The sequence below is a fragment of the Cololabis saira genome, chromosome 18, assembly GCF_033807715.1.
Source record: "Cololabis saira isolate AMF1-May2022 chromosome 18, fColSai1.1, whole genome shotgun sequence".
Taxonomy (NCBI): Eukaryota; Metazoa; Chordata; class Actinopteri; order Beloniformes; family Belonidae; genus Cololabis; species Cololabis saira.
In genome coordinates this window covers 28130966-28156604 of record NC_084604.1, presented here as the reverse complement: position 1 = coordinate 28156604, position 25639 = coordinate 28130966, and the positions used below count along the sequence as shown (strand labels likewise).

The 25639-nt window shown below is 38.2% G+C and overlaps 2 protein-coding genes across 3 annotated transcripts in view; one reads left to right on the top strand and one right to left on the bottom strand.

Moving 5' to 3' along the window:
• Positions 1-5175: 5175 nt before the first annotated feature.
• On the bottom strand, positions 5176-11492 carry ddx1 (DEAD (Asp-Glu-Ala-Asp) box helicase 1). Its single transcript, XM_061707564.1, has 26 exons — positions 11440-11492; positions 11276-11327; positions 11127-11190; positions 11007-11036; positions 10800-10896; positions 9899-9946; positions 9717-9800; positions 9484-9567; positions 9321-9397; positions 9157-9229; positions 8954-9030; positions 8740-8854; positions 8432-8570; positions 8240-8300; positions 8010-8108; positions 7800-7889; positions 7461-7649; positions 7248-7299; positions 6935-7081; positions 6699-6790; positions 6497-6569; positions 6328-6400; positions 6121-6163; positions 5956-6051; positions 5722-5842; positions 5176-5640 (listed from the first exon to the last, which is right to left on the bottom strand). Exons 1-26 carry the CDS (start codon positions 11453-11455, stop codon positions 5510-5512), a joined length of 2223 nt encoding a protein of 740 aa, XP_061563548.1. The 5' UTR covers positions 11456-11492; the 3' UTR covers positions 5176-5509.
• Positions 11493-11788: 296 nt separating this feature from the next.
• Positions 11789-25639, top strand: part of nbas (NBAS subunit of NRZ tethering complex) — a 194915-nt gene continuing 181064 nt past the window's right edge. For both annotated transcript variants that reach the window (XM_061746583.1, XM_061746582.1), the window contains exons 1-8: positions 11789-11899; positions 12269-12320; positions 13996-14032; positions 16930-17007; positions 18749-18796; positions 19739-19782; positions 23188-23321; positions 24437-24570. In XM_061746583.1, coding sequence (XP_061602567.1) covers positions 11807-11899; positions 12269-12320; positions 13996-14032; positions 16930-17007; positions 18749-18796; positions 19739-19782; positions 23188-23321; positions 24437-24570 — 620 coding nt within the window. In that variant the 5' untranslated portion in view covers positions 11789-11806. The remainder of the gene's footprint in view (positions 11900-12268; positions 12321-13995; positions 14033-16929; positions 17008-18748; positions 18797-19738; positions 19783-23187; positions 23322-24436; positions 24571-25639) is intronic.

Here is a 25639-nt window from a genome sequence, read left to right as displayed (position 1 = left end):
TTAGGCAATAGTCAATGTGTGATAGGATCATTGAACGGAAAAACATTATTGCTGCAATGTCAGTCAATGAGTTTCAATGTCAATTTTAATATATAAAAGATTTAATTCATCCATCCATTTTCTATACCTGCTTTATCCTTTGCAGTGTAACAGGAGTCTGCTGGAGCCTATCCCAGCTAATTGCAGGCCAGAGGCAGGACAGGTCATCAGTCCATCGCAGGGTCACATATAGAGATAAACAACCATGCACACTCACATTCACTGGCAATTTAGAATCATCAATTAACCTACCATGCATGTTTTTGGACTGTGGGAGGAAGCTGGAGTAACCGGAGGGAACCCACGTAAGCACAGGGAGAACATGCAAACTACACACAGAAAAAACCCACTGGGCCAGGGAGTTGAACCGGGAACCTTCTCGCTGTGAGGCAACAGTGCTAACCACCAAGCCACCATGCTGCCCCAGATTTAATTCAATTCAATTCAATTCAATTCAATTCAATTTTATTTATATAGCGTGTATTACAACAGAAGTTATCTCTAGGTGCTTTCAAGAGACCCAGAACGTGACCCCCGAGCAATTATTAAAATTTTTTTTAGTTTAACATACCCCATGTCTATTCACAGACTCTACCATTCACTGAAGGTATTTGTCTCCTACACATATTATGTGTGGGAGAACAGAAGCTGCACTTAATGTTGTGTACCCATCATGTGTTTTTATGAGCTGAACCCCACTGATGAACATAGTTTAGTTTTTGACAAGCATAAAAACTGAAAATGCAAAACCTTTTCAAACCTTTGAATGATCACAAATGGTGCAAAAATCCATCCCTTATCTATACCCGTTTATTTCTATTCAGGATCATGGACATCTGCCTGCGCAGATCTCAGCTCTCTTCAGATGAAACACCCGGGAGAGGTCAAAGTTCTTTTTAAGGCCACCTTTAGACAAACAACTATACACTGTTTTTATAATCACTGATTTGGCTGATGTGCAGTTACAGCATACAAATCCATGCATATGTTACAAAATAGCCTTTTAACATCTGTCCACTGTGGCAGCAACTACAAACCACTTGAAATGGTTTGAATGAAATGGTATCATTTTTAAACTAACTCATTAGAATTACCAAGAAAAGTGAGTGGGAAGATATGTATTGAAGTTTTTATTCAAGTGGGATTTTTTCTAATTACCGTATTTTCTGGACTATAAGCAGCTACTTTTTTCATAGGTTTTGAACCATGCGGCTTATACAAAGGTGCAGCTATTCTGTGGATTTTTCTTCCACTGCTCGGGGCGCTCTAACCGGAATTAGAATCAAAACTAAGACAAAATAAATGCAAAGAAGAATACGCTACTTCTTCTTTAGCAGATAGAAGTAGGTAGAAGCAGGTTTCAAACAGATAAATAAATACCGGTTATTTTCTCTTGGTTCTGTCCCGTTTTAATCAGCAAAGTTGCTGCCGTGTTAAAAGACACTGTTAGGAAAGGATCTATTTAGGTACAAACATGTACATTTACAGTTCAAAATCCTTCTGTACATGTAGTAAATATCTAATCTAACAACATAAATATCTGCAGCTTGCATATCCTTTTTTTTTTAAATAGAGCGGATGCGGCCTGTATGCAGGTGCGGCTTGTATATCTTTTTTTGATAATTTTTTTTAAAATAGAGCGGATGGGGCTTATATGCGGGTGCGGCTTATAGTCCAGAAAATACGGTAATGTGATTGGTGTAAAACAGGGGTAGGCAATTCCGGTCCTCGAGGGCCGGTGTCCTGCATGTTTTAGATGTTTCCCTGCTTTAACACACCTGATTCTAATTAATCATCGTCATCAGCTTGTCATCCAGGGCTGCACAATTCTGTTAATGACACAGGTACTTCTATCACGGTGTGCTGAAGCAGGGTAACATCTAAGACATGCAGGACACCGGCCCTCGAGGACCGGAATTGCCTACCCCTGGTGTTAAACATCCGGCAACAAATATTTGCCTGTAATATCCCAAGGAAATGTTTGGTTACACTTTCAAACCAGTGCAGTAAAAATTAAGTGAATTAAAAAGGAAGCTTTTAAAGGAAATTCATGGCAGGAACTCTGAGGACTGGACAGACTTAAATGGGTGCAGTAATACTACTGGCACAGGCTAGGATCGAAACGGTTGCATACCTGTGAACACATCAGCATGCACACTGCACCTTTGACTTTGCTGATGTTTAATGTTTAAACATCACTTATCAGTTTTGAGCCGTTTGTTTACAGTTGAAGAAGCAGGTCTCAATGACGTATCTCTCAGGACCTTAGCTTTCATTCACAGGAATTACTGAGATAAATGTATGTTTTTCATATAAAATTGTGTTATTTAGATATTAAAACCTTTACTGCGTTACCCAATACATGTTTTGAGCCATGTTAAAATCCCCCCTTATTTTGTTTTAGTCCAAAAGATTATTGTGATGATAAATGTCCTCTTGAATGCAGCTACTGTGTTTATGATTAAGCGTATTTAACGTTTTAAGGTTTCCTTGTAGAGACAGGATAATTGCTGGTCTGGAGCTCCACCCACAGGCCAGTTGCTGTATTACACCTACATTCTAGAAACCATTAACGAGCTACTGACCTTTTGGTTTGAACTATGTTGACACGTGGAGCTAAATTATTAGAACATTAAAGTTTGCTGTAAAATGAACTGGTCAAGCAATGAACAATAAAGTCTATAGTTGGCAGTAAAACTAGTAAAAACTAAACATATAAATAAAAAATATTTATATAATGCATTGCACAGACAAAATGGAAATACTAGAAGGTTTATTTCAGTACTAGATGTGCCATATTACTGGTCACATTGTTGTTTGAGTCCAGTTTACTTTCTGTCTTTGGCCCATTTTGTTGCGTTCTCTAGATCACTGTAGTTTCAGACTTGACCAGACTTTGTTTAGACCTAACAGCGAGCATAGTGTATCCTTCAGATGCTTGTGGTTCAGCCAAGGTGTCACACTTGCTTCCAAGTATTAGATATTTAGCTCTCAAAACATGATTAGTACAACCTGTAGGTCCACCCAGGACAGAACATTTGATTGTCAACATTTGACTTTGATTTCAATCAGTCTGACTGTCAAATATTATGGGAATTGCAGGTTCATGTGGAAGATAATGTAAAAACTTGCAACTTGCATACCCACGGGCACCATTCATCTGCATTATTAGCCAGAAATGTATAACTGGTCTTAAACATGAGACCAAGATTCTCCCGTGGGTAACGCACAATTATTGTTTTCAATCCTGTGTGGATGCTCAAAGGAAGATTAATCCCATTGCTGGATTGTTTGTGTGTTTTCCTTTTTCAATTTTTCTAGGCTTGAACATGAATGACTACACACCTTGTCTCCTTTGATACTTTCATTACTTTTACCTTTTTTACCAATAGTTCTGGCCAGTTTCCAGCACCAAGATCAGTTACATCAAGAATGCCATACAACATGCATAATATGAGAGATTTCGTCTACATCAAAAAGTATGTATCTCTGAGACTAGATATAATTTCTGTATATACTTACTGGTCCACTGTTTATTTTGATGTTAGATCTTAGACTCTTTTCATTGCAAATCTGCTCTCTGATTTGGTTCATGCTATGGCACTTGTACTTTCAGCTGCCAAAAGGGATAATTTCTTCATTTGCATATCCTTCCACTCATTTCACAGTTTTGTAGACAGCCTGACAGTTTGCTACCAGTTAAAAGGACACTAACGAATAACAATAGCTTCAGTAAACCATGTAGAATAGAATTCCCATCATGATGAAAGTGCTCCTGTGGTTTTGGAGGCTCCTCATATCAAGTTTAAAGTCATATGTGATGATGTCGGTGACCATCCTTGTTTTGTTTTTCTTGCATATTAATATAAATTAGTCATATTCTTCAGTGTCAACACACCCACATTATCATTTTGATTCCTGTCCACAAAAAGCTTCAGGCCTACTTCCCTATAAGCACAGTGGCTGATTAGTGTCTCCAATGAGGCAGAAAAAGTTCAGACTGGATGGTTTTTATTTTTCAGTATAACTGACAAGAGATAATGTGATTCATAACAGGGGCAGTCATCAAACAAAGGAAGGGGTCAGACCCTCCACGATGAAGCCTGTCATTTCCCCTTTGACTACTATTTAGACCAGTGGTCCTCAACCTTTTTTCAGTGATGTACCCCCTGTGAAATCTTTTTTCAGCCAAGTACCCCCTAACCAGCGCAAAGCACTTTTGGTTGTAAAAAAAAAAGACCTAAAACAGAGCACTGTGCCATCAGTAACTGATTTATTAAAAAATATTGCTGCTATGCTTCAACCACGACTCCATCGTTGGTCCAAGTGATTGACAGGTGAAGCCAGGTGGCATTTGACAGGTTAGGTGGAACCATCCTGATGTGGGGGATACTCTGCGGTTTTAGGATAAGTTGAATAGCCTACTCCTGAAGATAAAATTCATTTTATGAATTTAGACTTATATTTTCCTCAATTATTTATGAAATATTTATTTTTAAACGATTTTTGCATTGATGCTACTTTTTAAATATATGTATATTTTAAAATCTCACGTACCCCCATTTGAGAACCACTGATTTAGAGCAATGAGTATTCTTCTCTGTACCTTGAATCAGGGCACTCAAAAAGCCTGTTCCTTCAAGAGAACCCGCTAAATGCTGGTCCGTCTTAATGTGCAAATTCAATATTTAATGCCTCAAGTCAAGGAGAAATGCCCCACAGGAATTGATGCAATAAAGAAGTTGCCACAAATAAAAGTGCAGCCATTCATTTAAACAGTCACTCCTTTTTCAAGCATGACACATTTGCAATTATATTTACTAATTCTCATCTACTTTGTTTAAAATGGTACATTATTTAGTGATTATTTTTAGATTCATTGTTCTGCCGTTTTATTTATTTTTTGTGAGCTTATGTTCGAAATAAAAGAAAAAAGAAAAAGATAATCAGTGTGCAAGTGAATTACCTGTTTTTGTGAAGTTCTTTGAACACATCTAGAATTATTTAATTTTACTCCATTTAACATATTTATGTTGCTCACAAAGAATGCAAAAGCATTGTTTCCTTTAAAGGAACCAAACAAAAAGGCCTTAATAATTTAAACAATAAAAAAAAAAAGAAGTCATTGAATTTTTGTTCTACAAATAAACTTTAATATCATTCAGAAAATCCAGTAACTCAGGATACCGATTAATATTATTCTCAGTTCAGTTGTGAATGAAAACACAAAATGAGCTCAACGAGTTCACAATGCCAAACGCTGCCAATTTCAAACTCAGAATTACTACTTAATTTTCCTCAAAATGTGGGTATTTTGACAGCTTTGCAATTCATGCGAATCATAAATTAACTACATTTTTTAAACTTCAACAAAAGTTGAAAAACAAAAACAAAAAAAATCCTGTTGGTTAACACGGGAACATTTCATTCTGTGAACCGAAGCTTGTAGTGCTGTTACGGTAACTCGGGCTTAGAAGGCTCTGAAGAGTTGGTTTGGTATGTATCCTAGGTGAAGGAAGGACGTTTGAGCTTCTCTCTCAAGGCTGGACAACTCCTGGACCGTCGGGGCCAGAGCCTCCACGTGACCCTTGTAGTTTCCCCCTGGGAAAGAACAAAACTGTTAGTAAGGTTCACCATACTTGGATAGGAGATTTTAAGGGGCAAGCAAACCTACAGACATACCTCCCAAAGCTTTGCGTTGCCCATAAGTCACTTTTCCATCAAAATCATCAAGTGGTACTTTGATGTCAGCCTCGCACTGTGTGATGGTGCACTTAAGATGCTCTTCAATATCTGAAAGGAGCTGCGATGAGAGGAGAAAAAGTTCAGTTTTGCAAGGAGGACCGATAGATCTGCTGCTTTTCAAACAGCTTTAAAAATCTCCCTGCTCGATCAGAGACAGCACATCCAACTTACCTCCTTCTCATTGTACCAGATGGTACAACCTCCATCTTCCTTCAGTCGGGTGTTGTAGCAGCCTCTACCTCGGTTCGCACAAACGTGGTACCACACCTGAAAACAATGAAATACGTTCCCACAAAAGTAACATAAACATCTGTGGATTATGTTCAGCTAACTTACTTTCTCTTTCTCCATGGCAACCAATGAGATGGCCAGTCCCATTCTGAAATTTAAAAAGAAAAATGATCAGCCAAAACCATGTGTAACAAATCACTATTACCAATTATAAATCAATCATTGTCACAATGAGGATAAATGGTGTAGTCTAAAGTCACAATAAGACAAAATAAACCAACAGAATTTATTTCCAAGAGTGTCGGCACTGACCTCTCAGCTCTTCCAACTCTGCCAATGCGATGGACATAGTTTTGCTTCTCATCTGGCAGGGTGACATTAATCACTAAAAGAAACACAAAAAAAAAAAAAGGAGGGAGCTGAAAGTTGTGAGAACTGATTGCGAAATTGTTTAAATAAAAACAAAGAAACTTCTGCAAACCATAAGGAACTCCAGATATATCGATTCCTCTGGCAGCCACATCAGTACAGACCAACAGCCTCACTTCTTTTTTCTAAAAACAACAAAAAGATCTTAAAATAATTCCCCTTTAGGACTCAATAAAGCAAAATTCAACTGAACTGAATAGCATTTACAACACCATTTGTATCCTCACAAAACAGCTCTTTTCTTTTCTTTTTACCTTGAAGCGGTCCAAATTATTTTTCCGCTCGTTCGGCTTCCGATCGCCGTGAAGACAAACGCAGGACAACTGGTGATTTTTCTTGTCTGGACCTGCAGAAAACATGCCGGCATTCTGAATCTGTCATTCTTGAAAAAGTCAGAGAGCCGACGCTTGCTTTGAAAACTTTTTTTCTGTTGATAAAAATTAGATTTAAAAAGAAAAGAAAAACTAAAAGGTCCCCGAAGACTCCTCACCTCCTCCTTGCTGAATGAAGTACTGCTCCATGTTATCACAGTCGATCTTGGTGCGACAGAAGATTATAGCCTGGTCCATCTTGTGCTCTTTAATGGCCCTCACTGTGTACTCGCCCTTCAGCACCTTGATGGCTTCTGACCACATTTCTAAAATACACATTTATTGATGTTTACATAAGGGAAAAAAAGCAATATCTGTCTTATTTATGTGATGTGTATATTGCTTGGAGTTGCTGGAGGAAAACAAAGCAAACTCCATCAAAGAAGAGATTTTACACAACAAATAGAAGGCTGAGAACCAATCTGTTTGTACCTGCACTATTGGCACCTGGTCTGGTGTTGTCTTTGGCGTGAACTTCATCCGTCTGCATATCGAAGAGCAGACATTTTAATCAACACAAGACCATCCTGCAAAGCTTAGAAATGAATGACTAACTCATCTAAGTGAATCAGAAGGTTCAACCTTTAGCATTTCCTGACTTTTCTTTCGCATGAGTCAGTTTCCTTGTGTGAGCATGAGAGTCACCTGAACGTGGTTCTTGCCGAGACGCTCCCATTGGCGGTCGTTCTTTGGGTTGACGGGCACGACCACATGGTGGACAGTCTCTGGAACAGAGTCCTCTCCTTTCAGGTCCACCCAGGTGGGAAAATGCATCATGCGCTCAGACAGCTTCTTCACGTCAAATGAGTGCAAGGTGGCTGAACACACAATGACCTAAGAAACAGATCAGGAGGCTTCTGAGCAAACTGCACAACACTCTTACACATGTTGACACCATACACGCCTATAATAGGAATACATCACTGTTAAAATTAAAAAAAGTGAATCTAAACCAACTCCTACCACATTAATTACAAGAGATACCTGCAGTCTTTTGCCATCAGAGGTGACCTGAGGGATCTGGTTATGGATCCTGTTGATAAAGTCTGTGTAGCCCGCGGACAAGAGGCCATCCTGAAGACACAACAAACACAGAAAAACAGTTGGTCTTTGTTGGAGATGCGAACTACGATTTCTGTTTTTTTTTAAAAAGATTTAAATGTTGGTGAAATACTCTAGATGCGTTGCACTTACACACTCATCCAGGACCAGAAACCTGACTTGGGCGAGACTGAGTTTCCCTGTGGATATGAGATCATCCAAACGGCCAGGTGTTCCCACCACAATGTCAATCTAATTATAAAACAGCGTGAGCAGAAAATGGAAAATGGGAAGAAAAGCACATATTTATTTTTCCATCTCTTGCTTCCACCGTGATTAAAACTAAATCAATTCCTGATTGGAAGTGGTTCATGTCACTTTACCCCCTGCTCCAGAGCTGCCAGCTGGTCTCTGGCAGGCACACCACCAATCACCAGAAGATCTCTGTAATGACAGATCAGCACATTATAATGCAAGCTGGTAACACTACTGACATGTTTCCACCGCCTCCATCTGCTGGTACATAAAGGGTATTACAATAATGACTTTTTTTTTTTAAATGGCACAGGTTGTACCTGAGTTTGGGATTATCCACATATTTCCTAAACTGTTTGACATTGTTGAGGGTTTGCTCAGCCAGTTCTTTAGATGGTTCGATGATCAGAGCTTTGGGCGCATTTGATGGCCCTTTAACTTGAGTCACTTTGGCCGTCCCTGCGCAGCCACACAAGAGAGAGAGAGAACCTAGTTAACGTTGAACGTGCGCAAATGGGACCAAAAAGTGTAGCTCTTGCACCTTTTTCCCCAACTAAAAGTTACAATTGGAATTTTCTGTTTTCACTGCATCTGTTTGCAGCACCTAAGTCAAATTTCTTAAACAAACCTGTCTGAGATGATTTGACTATATGAGTCTCCGGTGCCTTGTCAAAGGCGACAAACCCAGTCTTAGGTGGATTTTTAAACTCTTCTCCTCCAAAGTTAAACTTCAGCTCAGCATTCTGGAAGAAAGATTATAAGTTGTTCAGGCTGAAAGGTATAACTCAGACAAATCAAACAGCAGTCGTAGACCATTATTTCAATTTGCTCTCATGTCATACCTTGAGAACGCAGGAGGCAAAGAAAGCCTGATTCCTCAGATTCTGAGGGATTTCAAAGGCAGTACCCAGGTCGTTGCCTTGAGAAATAAAATCGGAATAAAGCGTCAGGAAATGTTCACAATTCTTTCCATTTTCTACAAACACAGATGTGGTAACCGTAACAGAAGCAAAAGCAATCCCAGTTATTACTACCCAAACTGCACCATTTTTAGAGAAGGAAATCTGTCCATTGTCTTGATCCAGGTAGCATCCGATAGTGTCATGCATGGTAAACTCCTGCAAAAAAGGTAGAAAACAATCAGCACCCACATTTAAAAGTTATCCTCACAAATTGTTCATAATTCAAAACAACGGAAGCAATTGTTACCTCCCCATAGCTGTCGAACTGCTTGTTGTTGGATTTCTTTCCAGTGCCACCAAAACCAAAGCCATACTTATCAGTTCCTGGAAAGCAAAACCAGAGTTTGTGACTGAGTTGATGTTTGAATGAGATGACATTTGTAGCTACTGTGGAGGACTAGGGAGCATACCCAGATCCAGAGCTGCCTGACCGGTGGACCACCCCACCCGGCAAAGACCTTGGTCATGGCAAGTCACCTCATAATAGTACTTCCCTGGACAAAATCAAGCAAAACAGAACAAGAGAACAGTAAATAACAAGCTCTTTTCTGAAGGTGTATTATGGTTGGGTTAGATCCCATCATCTAAAATGAGTGCAGGTATTATTGTAATCCTTTTTGAAGCACTTTTTGCATTTCCATACCTTTAGTGGCTCCTTTAGTGGAGCGACAACCGTGCCATTCTTTAAACTCCCTGCTCTGACAGCACAGTCCATCAGGGCCAATAGCTGTGCACAAATAAGACGATGAGCACAATTTGAAGAAACAAAAACAAATAAAGTAGGACCTAAAACATAATCAAATTAATAAAATAACATTATCTTACCAAAGGCTGTACTGCGATCATAAGGATTCATCTGCCAGTTGTTGAAAACTGAGAAAAACAGAAAAACATGAGCAACTCGTATACTGGAAATATTCCTTCATATCTATTTGTACTGCAACAGGATCCTGATTCATACAGGAGAATGGACTCAATGTCAACACATGTCTTGAATAACATGTACACTGCCTGGCCAGAACAAACCTGGCCTTTCCTGACCCTTCACATTTATCCAGGTTTGGGACTTGGACTATGAGAACTTAGTGACTGGACCAATGAGGGCATTGTAGGGTCAAACGTCCTGCCGCAGGACAGTTTGGGCTGGTGATGCATTCAGCAACTTTCTTTTGGAAGGGAAACCAGTTTCTTAATAGGAGAAGTTGTGGTGGCTATCATGTAGTTACATGATAGCCACCACAGTCGCCTACTGAGCACGTGTCATGCATACACAAATGCTCCTACATTTGCAAGTTATATTGTTGATTTATTTCATTTAGATTGAAAACATTTTAGTTCTCTAATCATGATCATTCAAGATTTTATTTTTATGACTACATTTCTTCCTCAAAAGATTACGCTTTACCACTGTATTTTGAAATATAAATGAATGGGACACCTTTTGTTGTTTCAGCAATCTCCTTAGTTGCCTGTTATTTGAAGAAGAATAACATCTTTTCCACAAAATTGATGTTGTCTAAGGAATTAAAAAGCTGTTCACTGCATCAGTTTTTGTCAAATGACCTATTTTCAGGTAAAACATTTTAGTTAATGCAGTTTTTTTTTCCACTGGGAGGCTTTTACCGATATGCTTAGTTAAATCAAGAAGGTGAATTTCTTCCCCTCTGGCCAGACGGTGTGGACTAAAACTAAATTAAAATGTTAATAAATGGTAAGCGTATCTCACTAGCTCCTCCTGTTTTGATAGCAGCTCTGCCTTTCTTGCCCTCTTGTTGATCCTTCAGGGTCTCGTAAACAATCTGGATCACTGGGATACTGAAAGCCTGGGGGATGAAACAGGTCATTTAAAATTGCAAAATTTAAAATTATGTGCATTTCTTAATTCACAGAGCGGGTGTAAAATTGCATTTCAAAGATAAGTAGCTGTGCTTACTCCTGTTTTGCCACTACCAGTTTCCGCTGCCTTAAAAAGGGAGAAGAAAATAAACAGAGGTGTCAAAAGTGCTGGTGTGTACATTTTGTGGGAGAGATGCCTAAAAGGGACCCAGCTCACCATAAGCACATCTCCTCCACCCAGAATCAGCGGGATGGACTCTGCCTGGATGTCAGTGGGTAGCCTGCAGTGGTCCACATTGTGAGTTTATAATAATCTGAGGTAACAACACTATGACACCATGCATGATTTGGCAGAATAACACTTACAGCCAGTCCAGCTCCTCCACAGCCTGCGCGATTTCAGGCATAACTCCCAGCTCTGTTTATCATAAAACACATTCAAGCATTAAATAACCGTATGTGGCTGTTTAAATTCACGGGGTGTCAACGAAAAAGACATTTAGATTTTGAAATAAAAGCAAATTTCTTACCAGAATACGCTGCCATTTTTACTGCTAGCAGTAAAATCAAACCGGATCTAACGTGTGCAGGATTTGCGTATGGGTGCAACTCTTTTACAGGACTGCTACAACAACCACATGACGTTGGTTCCGGATGCGAAACTGCAGTCCTTCGTAAATGCTACTTGGGTGATGTAAAGTTCGTGGTTTGGACAGTCAAACAACATAAATAAATTGAATTTTAAACTGTGAAAATGTACATAGTGAATGAATCTATTAAAGGCCGTTATTCTTTTTTCCAATTAACAACTTTTAAAAGTCTGGTAATACGCATGTCCCGTTTATTTGTTTTGTCCTGTGTTGGCCGCCGTAGATTTCTGACAGCTGTAAAGTAAATATGGCTGAAGAAAGCTTGATTGAAGGCGAAGATGAAAACATTTTATATGATTTACTTGTTATTACTGAATGGCCGCCCGAAACTGACACACAGGTTAGTTGCACTTCCAGTTTACCTCCATTTCCCTCGGTTTAGACCTTCTGCTGAATATGTATAGCACCGTGAGGGAAGTATCTCCAAAGCCACGTAGCAGAAACACGAGATGGGCATCGGTTGATTTGTGGTGATAGCAAAAGTTTCACATTTCACAGTGTTTATTCATTTTAGCACAGTTTTAGTGGTCATACAGCCGTTTTATGACCAGCCAGCTGCCTTAATTGACACGTGCACCATCAAACATCACCACATTATGTAATGCACTTAAATATGCTGTTAATTGAATATGCATGTCTGTTAACTGAGTTGTTTGTGTGCGGAAGAAAATTAATTGTTATGTCACTTGTCGCATCTTTTCATGTGCAGATACGGGGCAACAAGGAGCACAACACCTCTCTAATTGCAAAAGCTGTGACAGGTAGGCTGTTGTGGTCTTTAGATTAGATTAGATTAGATTAGATTAGATTCAACTCTATTATCATTGTACATGTTAAAGTACAGGGCAACGGAATGCAGTTAGCAATCTAAGTGCTTGTGCAGTGAAATAAACACAGTGTACAGCATATACACATATATACACATATATAAGTATGTATGTACACATTGCAGATTAATAAATACTGTTGTTATAAGGTACAGGTCAGACATGAATGGGTGATAATCAGAGGTGTCAAAAGTATTCACATTCATTACTCAGGTAGAAGTATAGATACTAGAGTTTAAAAATACTCCTGTAGAAGTTGAAGTATCAAGTATCAAGTATCACGTTTTTTACTCAAGTAAAAGTATAAAAGTACTGGTTTCAAAACTACTTAAAGTATAAAAGCAAAAGTAATGTAAGGGGGAAAAAAGCTATTAAGGACAAAAGCCATTGAAAATGAATGCGTCTTAGTATAATACAAATATATTAAAGAACCATATATGTGTGCTATTGAGCATTAACATGTGTTTCAGAGAGCAGAAGATATGATGACTAGTTGCCTATAAGTATTGTAATGGTACAAAAAGTAAAACTTCAGAGGCATGTTATCATTTATCCTAACCTTTATTGGAATGTACATCCAAGTTTAGTTGCAGGAATCTGAGGGGAAATGGATGTAAGAACAAAACTGGACAAGAACCTCTGAAACAACCACAACCAAATTCACTCTATCCGGATGGCGCAATTTAACTGGATAGTTCTTTTTTAAAGGCCTAAATGAAATAGAGTAACAAGGCTGTTTTTTAAAATGTAAGGAGTAAAAAAGTACAGATAATTGCGTAAAAATGTAAGGAGTAAAAGTAAAAAGTCGTCTGAAAAATAATTACTCCAGTGAAGTATAGGTAACAAAAATTTCTACTTAAGTAAGGTAACGAAGTATTTGTACTTCGTTACTTGACACCTCTAGTGATAATATATATTATAAACAGATTATAAACAGATGAGATGTGATTATATGATTTACAACAGATTTGAGTTAAAGTATGTACATGGGTGATTGCAGCATTCCCAGTGTGGAAGTATTTACAGTAGTGCGAGGAGGTAGTTGGTAAAAAAAAGTCTATTGCAATTATATTATGTACAGATGTGCAGAATAGTGCAAAGAGTTAGTGGGTACTCTTGGGACAAGCCATGATTTCTGCACTTTGGTTCCTCTATTTGCTTTCACCAGGATGTGGGGTTCGATCAGTAGTAGTATTAGTCACTGATAGGGTTGCAATTCCATAATAATTAATAAAATTGGTTCCAAGATGAACATTAATACCAACAACATCTAATTTTTGTTCTATTATATAGGATTAAGGGTGCCAGTCATTTGGTTAGACTTCCCTCCAAGGGACTGCCAACATCTACATACAAATTCTAATCTGAAATCAGCTGATTATGAAAGATAGGACACATGATACATATTTCTGTTAATTCAAGTACGCCTTGTCGTTATTATCCTACCATGCCATCTATGAACTCCAATCTGCCTTAAAACAGCAACAAAGTTTTTTTTATTTAAAAAAAAAAAGAACCCAAAATCATTGCAAGATCATTTAATATTATGTCACATGATTTTGATATTTACTGTAATTTTTCTTACTAATTTTGGAAATATTTCCCACAGGACCGTTCCGCTTAATACTTCACTATTTGTTTCATAGGTAAGTTACTTGTTGTTTTTAACTGACTCCTGGATCTTGGACATGATTATTTAGCTGTAAGGTGTGGATATTTCATATTCAACGTGAATCTACAGTTTTTGATATTTGTATTTTAACTTTATTTTTCACAGTTGTGTGTGTGTGTACATATAGGATAATAGATCTTTATACTTTGTTAAAGAAAAAAAATTATTGAATCCTCTGGCTAATACATATTTTTAAGGGCAATAAAGCTGGTCTGTTACACACATGAAAAAAACCCAATGTGTTTTGTTGATACATATCCTAAAATAGAGATTTTTTTATTTACATGCTAAAAGAAACTGCTTGCGCTGAGAAGTAAAGAATGCAAAGCTGATGACGGTTCAGTTATGATTCACTGTAGGAATTATAAGATTTCAAGAGGGAATAAATACTTGAGCTGAACAGTTGCTGGAAAATAGCTGATTTCATTTTTTATTTAATATTAATACTGAAATTCAGCATTTTCTCTACTTTAGTTTTCAAAAACCTGCTGGTACATAACCCATAATGAGCTGCATAGTAAATAAATCGTATATAATGCATATTATGTACCATATGCTGTATATAACAGCATATATTATGTATAAATTCCTTCTGGTATTTATAAAGTATTGAATAGAAATTAACTGAATTGACGAACAATAAAGTCTGGCGTTTGTAGGCAGAAGCTCTGCAGCTGTAAGTCCTCATCATTTAGGTGCAGGGTGTGACGTCTGTGGTTCAGTGGTTTTTCTTGACCATGTTTCAGTTGTTATGGCATAAAAAACTTTTCTCAGACCCTTTTAAAGTTTTTTCTATACTTTCTGTATAAAATTTTGGAGCTTGACTAGAATACATGCAAGAGAGAAAAGCTTATCTTTTGTGAAGGTCTGATAAGGTTTTTTTTAGCCCATATTTAGTCACTGTGTTGATAAACAGCATGTCTTTAGCCAAGAAGTGGTTAATTGAGTTAGTTTTCTCCCTGTGCCTCTGTGAGGCTTTATTCATCTGCGGTTATTGTCAAGAACGACTCAGAAATTGTAGTCTGTTTCATTGATTAGCAGAGACATCCACAGTTCATTGTACAGCGGCCTCTGATGCTTCCAGAAATGCTGCTGGTGGCTCAGGGTGTTGCCAGCTTTTGAGGCAGCTGGATTGTAGTGTATGAATTGTTGTGTACATGTTTCTGCACAGCAGCCTTTTCTGCTGTGCATTTCTATTGCCAAATCCAAAACGCATAAAACAGAGGTTGCTAATTTTTTTTTTTGGGACTGATGTTTCATCTGTGCTTTTCGGCTGAGCGGTTTCCATTTCTCTGAAGATTACTATTAAATGTTATCCTACCTTTCAGACTTGAGCCATTTTTTGATTGGTTTGATGTGACTGGTGCGTGAGGAGAATGATTCTTCTCAGTAGCAGGCATAGCTACCACACATGGAGGACATTGTGACTTTGTAAAACCAGTGATCCGCCATGTTTTAAGCTTTAGTTAGATGTGCTATATCATGTGTGACATAACTGAAACCATTGTGATTTACTAATTGCACTATTTTAAATTTGAATTGAGTCACCTCAGATTTCCAATTTGAATTATACCTTAACTCAAATTGAAAGCACCATATAAATATTTTCAACACGTCTTAGAATAAGTTTATTTGTATAATCCACTGATCCAAAGTCACATTGGGAAAAAAATATTCCCAACATTTTTTTCTTTTGTAAATCAGGATATGCTTACGTTGTGTGCTTTCCCCTTGCTTCACACTGTCTGATAGAATACATTAACACAAGGCTGGATTTTTATTTTTTTTCCCCCCAGCAGCACATTTTGTAATGCTTTAGCCTTGAGGCCTGCTTATCCTCTCAACAGGCGGCTAGCTAGCACCGCCATCAATAACCTTATTAAATATTTAAGAACTCCTCCAGCCATGTAAGTCTTTTTTTATTATCTTTTTTTTGAGGGGGATAAGAAAGGATCAGGATTTTTATTTTTTTATTTAATATAAGCAGGCTGTCCTACTGTTATTGTACACAATGTGCCTCGCCAGATCATGTCATAAAAAGGGTGAAACTGATTAAAAATAATTGAATAAAGAAGAAAAATATTTTTAGATAATGATCATCACTATAATGCTGAAGCAGCAGTGAATATTTACAGGAGATGTATATAGGATAAATTACTGTTATTAAATCAGAAAAAAGGAAGTTATGTCTTTGATTCAAAATGACTAAATTAATTGATATAATTTTACCTAAATTTATTGTTAAATAGGTTTGTTGGATTTAGTGGAATCCAATATAATTCTTCGCACATTTATAATCAATGAAAGTTAAGGTACTTTAGTTAAACAAAGATTGTTATTGAATTAAACATTTTTACTGCCCATAAAATTTTTTAAATTGGTATTTTCAATGTCTTGAGTCTATTATGTTTACATTACCTATTTGAAAGTATCTTTCCAAAAATAGAAACAATAATACTCCTACTACTAACAATACTACATGGTATTTATATACACCTTTCATGACACTGATCAATTCATGAATGAATGAATGAATGAATGAATGAATTAAAAGTGAATGGTACAAATATTTTTTACAAAAATCACTACCTCACTGTTCATAATAATTGAATTTATTTATTGACAGTAAAAAGACATCCACAATTGCCTTTGGATTATGTTTTTACTGTCACTATTATTGGTGAACTTCTATGTTTTCTTGTTTATTTATTTTTTATTATTTATTTTTTAACATGCAGTCATTGTGCATGAGAAATTACTTGTAACATTAAACTTGTATTGATGTAATGAACCGGCTAGTTTGTATGACTCAGTGTTGTTAACCTTTTTCAGTGTGTAGATTTTTAAACTTGTTTTGTTTTTTTACCTCAGTCCCTCCAGCTCCACTCTGCCTCACGGTCTCGTACGACTGGCAAACAAGCAGATCAGCTGGCAACTGGTGCCTTCAAGGTAGAAAAAAAAAAATACAAGGTTACTCACTCACGCTGTTATGTGTAACAAGTACCTGAATGTCGGCTACTCTTGCATCCGGCACATGATGAGCCTCCCTCTCACTTTGTGTCCGTTTGCTTCTCTCCTACTCTCTGTGCTCACTTATACTGCATATTATCACGTCCCAATTTCAAGCAAAGCTGCTCTCCTTCACTTATCTATCTGCTTCTGTTTTCATGGCAAAACATTTAGAAATTTAAACACTGTACAAGTACAGTTATTTATTTATTTACTTACTTATTATAACCACAGTGTCATTAAAAAAAAGAAGATAAATAAAATGGCTTTGTCTCATATTTCCATGTGCGCCAATCACCTATGGGAGGTCATAAGAGACGAAAATGCCTCCGTTTTTCTTACACAGTCCACAGCGTCCTATTACAAGGACGCCACCTTGCATGTGCAGCTTGCAGTTGCTGGTGCAAAGCAGAAGCAGACAGAGTATTCCTCCGGCAGGGGAAATAATTTACTCATGATGGGCAGATTGCCTTTCCTAAAGTTGCTAAATGTGTTTCTAGGAAGAAAAAGAGGGGAAAAAAAGGTTTCTCAAAGGATGGGAAAAGTGGCTAATATGTTAAATGCAAAGGGCATCACTGTTTGATTTCCTGACCGATTTTGCTAATGAAAATAAATAACACTCTCAAATATTATTGTTCCTCCTCTTTTTGAGCCCCTAAACCTTGGATTTGATTGCCGTCCTTTTTATTATGTCCCTTCTCTCTCTGTCTTTGCAAACTAAAAGAGATGTAGAGATTAACATTCATTGTTGCTGCAGATTCCTCTGATAAACTCACAATGATTTATTCAAATATGACAAAAAGGGAAGTTACCCAAAATGCAAAGTTTCTTCAGCTTTACTCCCCAATAAATTACAATTAAAGTGACCTACATTTGTGATTAGTCAAAGTGATCTTTTGAAGCACTGCCTCAGAGTTTAGAAATGATTTATGCGCGTCCTTGCACATTAATGTCATCAACTGAGAGATTTTTTTGTGACGGTTGTCCTATTTGAAACTTCGTCTGTTTCCCTCAGCTTCAAACTTTTGACAGCTTATTCCGTGTGTTCAAATGAGACAAATTACAGCCATAAAGGGCAATTTTTGTCCTCGTTCTCGGTAAGCATCAGTGTCTGTGTCTAGAATATTTGCATAATCTCTAAACTGTAAGAAAGTCATAAAATAGATTGCAGCAATTAAAATCAAGATGCCTTGAACTATCATCAAAGGGACAGGCAACGGTTATGGGGGAATAATATAATAACAATAATAAGATCGAACCTGTGTATTTGAATTTTTAACAAACATTTTTATACATTTATACTTGCTATTTTGTTGTTTTTTTAACAGTAAACTGTAACCTAAGATGTCAGAATGAAGTAAGGTTTAAAAAAAAGAAGCTTTTTTTTCTTAGATAGAATTGAAGCAAAATACAATATAAATCACAGCTGCATAACATTTAAGTCTTTTATTTAATTGAAAGTTATTAGTTGCATTCTGCGTTAACAGTGTGTCAATTTGCTTCAAACTTTGTTTCCAAAATTCACCAGAAATGTTTATTTTTGGGATTTCTTTCAGGAGAGCTTGAGCCCAGTCAACCCATGAACAGAATTAATCTCAATGCTTGTCCCGTTTTTGCTTCACTTGGATTTAAGTGGTTTAAAAATGAAAAGTGTTCTGACCATTCTCCTTTTGCTCTGCAGTAACGGCAAACTGCTGGCAGTGGTTCAAGACCAGTGTGTGGAAATCAGGTAATTACTGAACTCTGTCTTCTCGGTTGAGGCTGCGTGTTAGAAAAAGTGATAGAGAGCTTCTTAATTAATGGGGCGATTTATCACATTGTCCTTAAAAAGAAAACTGTTTTTCATTCGCAAGTACAGTCACGAAACAATTAAATCTGTCGCATTATAACATTTGAATGAATAGAGCAAACTTCCTGTTACCCAGATTTTGATCTCCAGGTAAATGAAAACAAATGCTAACTGAATTTTAATGCATTTGTTTATTTGCAATGCATTACATCTATAGAAAGCAGCCAACCCATACATACCCATGAGTATGTTCATGCCCATTTTCAGTGGTTGTAATTATTTCTCGACACAAATCCAATTTCCACCTAACACAGAGAAAATACACCCACTCAGCAATGTTCCCTGTTGACATAATGTAATGCTTTGAATCGTGCAAAATCAAAATCAATAGTCGAGAACCAGGTACCCAAATATGTTTTGGTCTCCAGAGGTCATCAAAAGGCTCATTCACATTCATTGTGAAGCTCTTGCTTCACTTGACCCCTTTCGTAACTTGAAGTTGCTTTGGTAAGCCAAATAAGTTGTAAAAGCTGCCTTAAGTTTGCATTGCGAGTTACTTTTGTGTTCTTTTTTTTTTTTTTCGACCATCGCTGACAGCTAATCAGAGTGTTTAATAGCTGTACTTTATTGCATTAGTGAGCTGCATGATAGAGTGGACGTTTCAGGCGGTACAAGGTCTTATCCTCAGAGTTTCGTTAAGAGTCTGCTTAAAAGCAGCCCACACTCCCCCGTCTTTCTGAGCCATTGAGCTACTTTAACTGGCAGGCTGTTAACGGCTGCTTTATAACAACTCACATGAGGCTAAGTCTGTGTTTATCCTTGTCATCTATTGTAATGCCGCTGCTTCCCAGGTTCTTATTTATCCGTGTGCTTCCTCCCCAGGTCTGTGAGAGATGACTTTGGCTCAGTCATTGGGAAATGCCAGGGTAAGACCCTCTGCCTTACGTTATCAATCACACACTGTAGTTGGTGGTAAAGCATGTGGTAAACTTTCTGCTTTATAAATGGGGCGGTGACTGTTGTGTAGTGTAATCTGTTCAGTGTGTGCAAGCTTGCAGCCCATTCAAATGGTGGGAAAGTTTTGATGCGTGTTCTTATACCATAATGTAGTTTTGAAATGGCTCCGAGTGGTTATGTGTTTGAGAATGGGGAAGAGTAGAAGACAACAGTATTTAATGATCCCTCACAGTTTACATGCAGGAATTGCAGATTAGTTTAGGAGTAAAATAAACAACCTGGGCTATCCTAATCCTGGTTTAAAGACAAATAACCCGCAAAAGACAGTTTTTGTCTTTTTATCTTAGCAAAGTTAACAACATTCAGACTTTGGAGATAAATTCTTCTAAAAGAACAAAACCAGTCGGAGTGAGTGTTTTTTTTTGTCTCGCATCTCTCTGGACCTGTGATGGACAAGTGACCTTTCTGACTGCAACCCCCTATGTGACCCTAAAATGGTATTTAAAAGAAAGGAGAAAAGAATAAAAGAAAGAAATTCTGTACTAACTGTACATTATAATGTTAGTTTTTTTTCTAATGATTTTTTTATGTTTAATTGTTTGGGGAGTTGAAATATGCTGTACATGTCGTACGGTTAATACTGAATGAAAGTTTGAACTTATTGTTGAATAGGAACTAACATTATTTTTTGTTTTAATGTACGATGTTCTGGGAGACTGTAGCTTATGCTGTGTTTCATTGCTGGTTCAGTTCATGTAAACCACTGATTATAGTTCTAACAAAGAACACCTGTATCAGCAGGCCAGACCTTTAAAGGAAATTGTAAATTGTAATTGGGAAAGAAAATTGCTGTCAGAGCATCTCTTAAAAAACACAATTTCTGGCTTTCTGTATAATTCAGGGGAACAAATACAGAGCACTTTCTAGAGACAGTCAAAGTAGTTGAAAAATCAGTAAAATATGCCTGTGAGAGTTCCTCTCAGGTCTTTGGAGCATTTAACTCGTCTTTTTTCTCCTCATGTTAATGGCCCATTATATTTTAGCTTCATTTATTATTCTCAAACCAGCGTGCATAATCGTGCCTGATGGTAATCAGTACGTCCTACTGAGGTACTGAAGGAAAAATTAGCTTTTAACTGGGACCAATCTAATTCAGAGTGCAACTTGTGGTTTCTGGTTCTCTTGCAGCGCCCAGACTGTAGCGACACACACCAGGATTGTTTTATATGTAAAAGCAAAGGCCTACAGACACCACGATCCCTGTGGCCCTTTAGACTTTACAAAGAAAAAACAACCTAGTGTTCGGTTGTCTTTTTGTGATTGGCCTGTTTCTTTTTGTCAACATTTACTAGTACTCCACTTTTTCATCAGCCCTTTTTGCAGAACGTTGTGTACAAACAATTAGTGCTTTTGAAAGGAACAAAAAAAAAAAGAAGCAGGTTTTTGGTAAAATGCACAGACAGACACTTGTGTGGGTTTTGTCAAGCTCTCCTCTTGTTTCATCTCATCTGCATATTTTTGTCTTTTTGTTTTTTTGTCAATTCCCGCACCGTTTCAGTCTGCCTCTTTCTCTAGTTGTGGGCTGTTGTTCTTAATGGTGCATAGTGTGGATAAAAGTAGCCCCTGGGCCTGTGTAAACCCCAGCGTCCCCTCCACTCTGTTTCTTTCTATTTCATTTTTCTTCTTCATTTTTCTCTACTTCATTTCATTTCACGGAGATTTGTCCTAATGGATTTCGCTGTGATCCTGCCTTTTAATGGCATTTCGTTTTAATGGATGAGTGTGAATGCCTGTGTGTGAGCGCGTGCATGTATGTTCGAGTTCGGGTGCATCCACACCTACATATAACTCTGCTGCCCGCCCCCCACCCCCCTCCACCTCTACGCGCCTGTTTCTGCTACACTGGAGTTGTCTTCCTCCCCCGTACATAATTCATAAGCATTGAGCTCTGATAAATGCATCTGCAATGTTTCAGATAGCAGGTTTCTATTGGGTCATTGGGTGTAATTCTCCCCAACTTCCGCCTCCACCATCGCTAGAAGGGAATATAAAAAAAAAAAAGAAGATAGTAGCATCCAATTTTACAGCTTCTCAAAAAAGCCATCTATGTGGAAATGGAGCCCTGTGAGCTGCAGAACAACTTACTGTATACAATTTATAATGGGAGATGAGATAGCAAGTGAGCCAGTGTGAGAGTGAAATAATAAAAAAAAGAAAAGAAATCCAAAATAAAAGAGCGGGGGAAAAACAAAAAATCGAACAGAGGCTTGGCACCTCCACGTTCTTGTTTGCGCTTCCCAAGTCGAGACTCTCAGAGGTCTGTTAAGCTGCCTACCTCCTGAAGTCCCTCTCGATAGTTAGACCTTAACATTTGGGGAACTATTATTCCTCTCAGTGGGTGCAGACTTCATTGTTTCCTCCCTCAGTGTCCTCCCTCCTTCATCTCATTTTCTCTTTGTCTTTGTCTGCTTCGCCTCCCACTTCTTCTCTTTGTTCTTCATTTAAAATTCTAGTCGTACAATATCCAATGCCTCCATTCGTTTTTGCAGGATTGCCCACCAGGGGTTGCAGCAGCATTACACAGCCAAGAAATTGAGTACAATAAACGCCAATAGGGCTTTTTTTTTTTTTTTTTTTTTTGAAGATATCAACAAAAACATAACTTGCTTGTCATTACTTTATTGCTTGGACATGGCACCGGTGTTATGGGATGCAAAAAACTAAGGCAATACTGCGTTTCCACGTTTGGTTAAGTGGAATATCTGAATATTCTGTTCAGTTTTTTGCATAGGTTTGTGCAAGTCTTATCCCATTTCCCCCACGCTGATTAATTCACCGAGAGATAATCAGGTATTAACAATGGAGGCCTGCCAGAGTGCCCCGGCTCTTCTGTCAAGGATGACAGCGGAGCCTTGAGAAAGTGCCAGCAGGCGCGGACGTGTTTCATCACAGCGATATGGTTACACTTACAGCACCGCTGAGGCAGCAGATTGCTAAGACAGTAGCCCGTACTTCAATAAAAACTCAATTTACGATCTCTGTTCTCCTCCCACTTTTCTCTCCGGCACTTTTTCACTCAGTTTCCCCCCTCTTGCTGCGAGCTTGTGTGCAAAATTATGCGTGTGTCTTTTACAAGCAATTATTGAGTTGTTATTGTAGTCGTGCCTCGTAGATTAAATAGATCCATAGACAAATTGCGTTGATGAATGTTGCATTAGCTTTTTCTTTCCTCCTTCATTTGCATTCATCCACAGTAGACCGTATCACACCAGGGATTATTTATGAAAAGTTTTCTCATCTCATTTAATTTTCTAATCTTTGATTATGAGCATTTGATCTATTGTAAAGTTATTTTCTCCCCTTTTTTGCTACAGTGCCAAAGGACCCAAATCCCCAGTGGCGAAGAGTGGCGTGGACCTACGATTGGACTTTGTTGGCGTATGCTGACAGCACTGGGACCGTGCGCCTTTTTGACCTCATGGGCAGCGAACTTTTTGTGATCCAACCGGTAACTCTGACACCATCGAACAACCTGTTTGAAGTTGTTTTTGTCTTTTTAGTAATTACAAAAAAACCCCTACTATTTCTTTGACCTTTTGGTTGTTTTACGTTTGTATTCAGTAAAGTTTTATGGCTGTTTTGTTTGAGAACCAAAGTGCAGAAGCTGCAGGCTGAGTGCTACAGCAGATTTGACTACAAATGTAACTTTTAGGAGGATCCAGATTTCTTTTCTCTGGGGCTATGTCAGACTGTTGTTTCTGCGTAACATGGATTCACTGGGTACTTTAAAGAAAAATGCCTCCTTGTCAGACAGCCTGCGCCCTCTTTTGTCTGTCTACCCAGTTTTTTTCTCTCTTTTTTCTTCTTCATTGTCTGTTGCTTCTTCTCCATTTTTTGCTTCATAGTGTCCCATCCCTCTTCACCCTATCTTCATCACCCTCTTCACCCTATCTTCATCACCTCCTCTCTTAAATTTTTCACGCAAGTGTTGCTCCCCCAGTCTTCTCTTTATGCTCCGGCTCTCACACTTCTGTCATCCCTGCACGTCTGTGACAGTATCTTTCCCTGCACTGGCATCTCAAGTCCATCTTCCATTCCTCCCTCCTTTCAATGCCGTCTGCGTGCCGCGTGTTATTGTTCCTCCATTTCTGTCCATCATTCCCTCCCTTCCTACATCAGCCCTGTCAGTGAGTGTAGAGCAGACACTCGTCCTTCTCCCCAGCCACACTTATCTTTGAAAGTCTGTGATCATCGCTCCTTTGGTGCGGTCCTACTTTGTTGCGCATCCACACTGAGCGTGCTTGCACACTTACATCAGCACCCCTCAGCTACGCTGCACTCTTCCTCTTGTTTGTCACTGTTAAGTGCACACACCACTGACGTGATGCTATTTCTGGAGAAGAGGATAAAAAAAAGTGCATTGACAGAAAATGTGCATGTGTGGAAAAAAGTATCATCTCTTTTTCACTTCCTTGGTGTGTTATCTTCTGTTTCCTGGTTACGCTCATCTTTCTTCATCTTTGGCTTGTTTACTTCATGTTTACTTCTTGTATGTTGTGTCTTTGTTGTTTTTCTCCATCGTTTCCTTTTCTCTTTTTTTGTGTTTGCTCCTTCCCGATCCAGGTGGCGAGTTTTCCAGGAGACTTCAGTTGTGCAGTTGCAGGCCTGATCTTCTTGGAGTACACCACCAGTGCTCAGTGGTCTGCTGAGCTTCTTGTGATCACACATGGTGGTGGGCTCAAGAGCTATCTAGTAAGGTGAGAAACCAACTGTTCAGTTAAAACTTTAAGAAAAACAAAAACGAGACCCAGGTTTATAGAGCTGAAGTATAATTTAGTACTTTAACTCTAAGCAGGCATTTTTAGGTTATCGTCTTCGGGTGCTTGCAAATGTTGGAATGACACCTTTTATGAAGTTTAAGCTGTGTAGCTGCTGTTTGATGACTTCATGGCTACCTAATTTATATCCTACCACCAATATGCTTGAATTTTGGCTCAGCGCTTGAATGGCTCATCTAAACAACTTTTATTTTTCCTTAACTTATGTTGAACATTTTCTCTCGAGGGCTTTTTCTTTAGCTGCAAACTTTATTTTAGTGTCTCAGGGGCTGTTGGTTTCTCCTGATGATCTTTACTTGTATTCACTCATTCACTCACTCCTTCTTTCATTAATTTATTCAAAAGCTGAGGGTGACTATTGGGGTCTTTTTCCAGACTTTTAATCTTAAGGATTTATGTTCAGATTTATGTTTATGTTCATTCATGTTTACAAAGGAAGTTTGAAAGATTTGCTTTGTACTATTGCCCTGCCTAAAAACTGTAGGTAATGTAAAATGGATCAATTAAAAAAAAATCTTTGGCTTCTTTCCAATTGCCCAAACTAAAAAGAAGAAACTTGTTAAAGAGTTAACGGATTTACCTTGAGATTTATTGATAGATAGGTTAGGTTAGGGTGTGATTTAAGAAGTGTGGATGCCCCATAAAATGGCAACAATTGAATTCTATAAGTAAACATTCTCTAATAAGTTGGCAAGTAAAACTAACACCTGTTGATTATCATAACTTGGTTACTGACAACAGATGATGTTGTCTGCTGTTGGGGCTGAAACTGCTACAGGACCAGAAACTGATATCCCATTTAGATAGTTACCAGGGCAACGTAAGGAGGATGGGCTTTCTGCTTGGCTGACATTTCAAAAGTGATTCAGGGAAATACGTTTTGTAAAGCGAAGTTGTCTTAGCTGAGATTCCCTTGTCAGAGAAACGGGGGAGGTGACTTTGGATGTGAACGAGGGTGCTAACAGTGCTGTGATGAGTAACGTGCAAA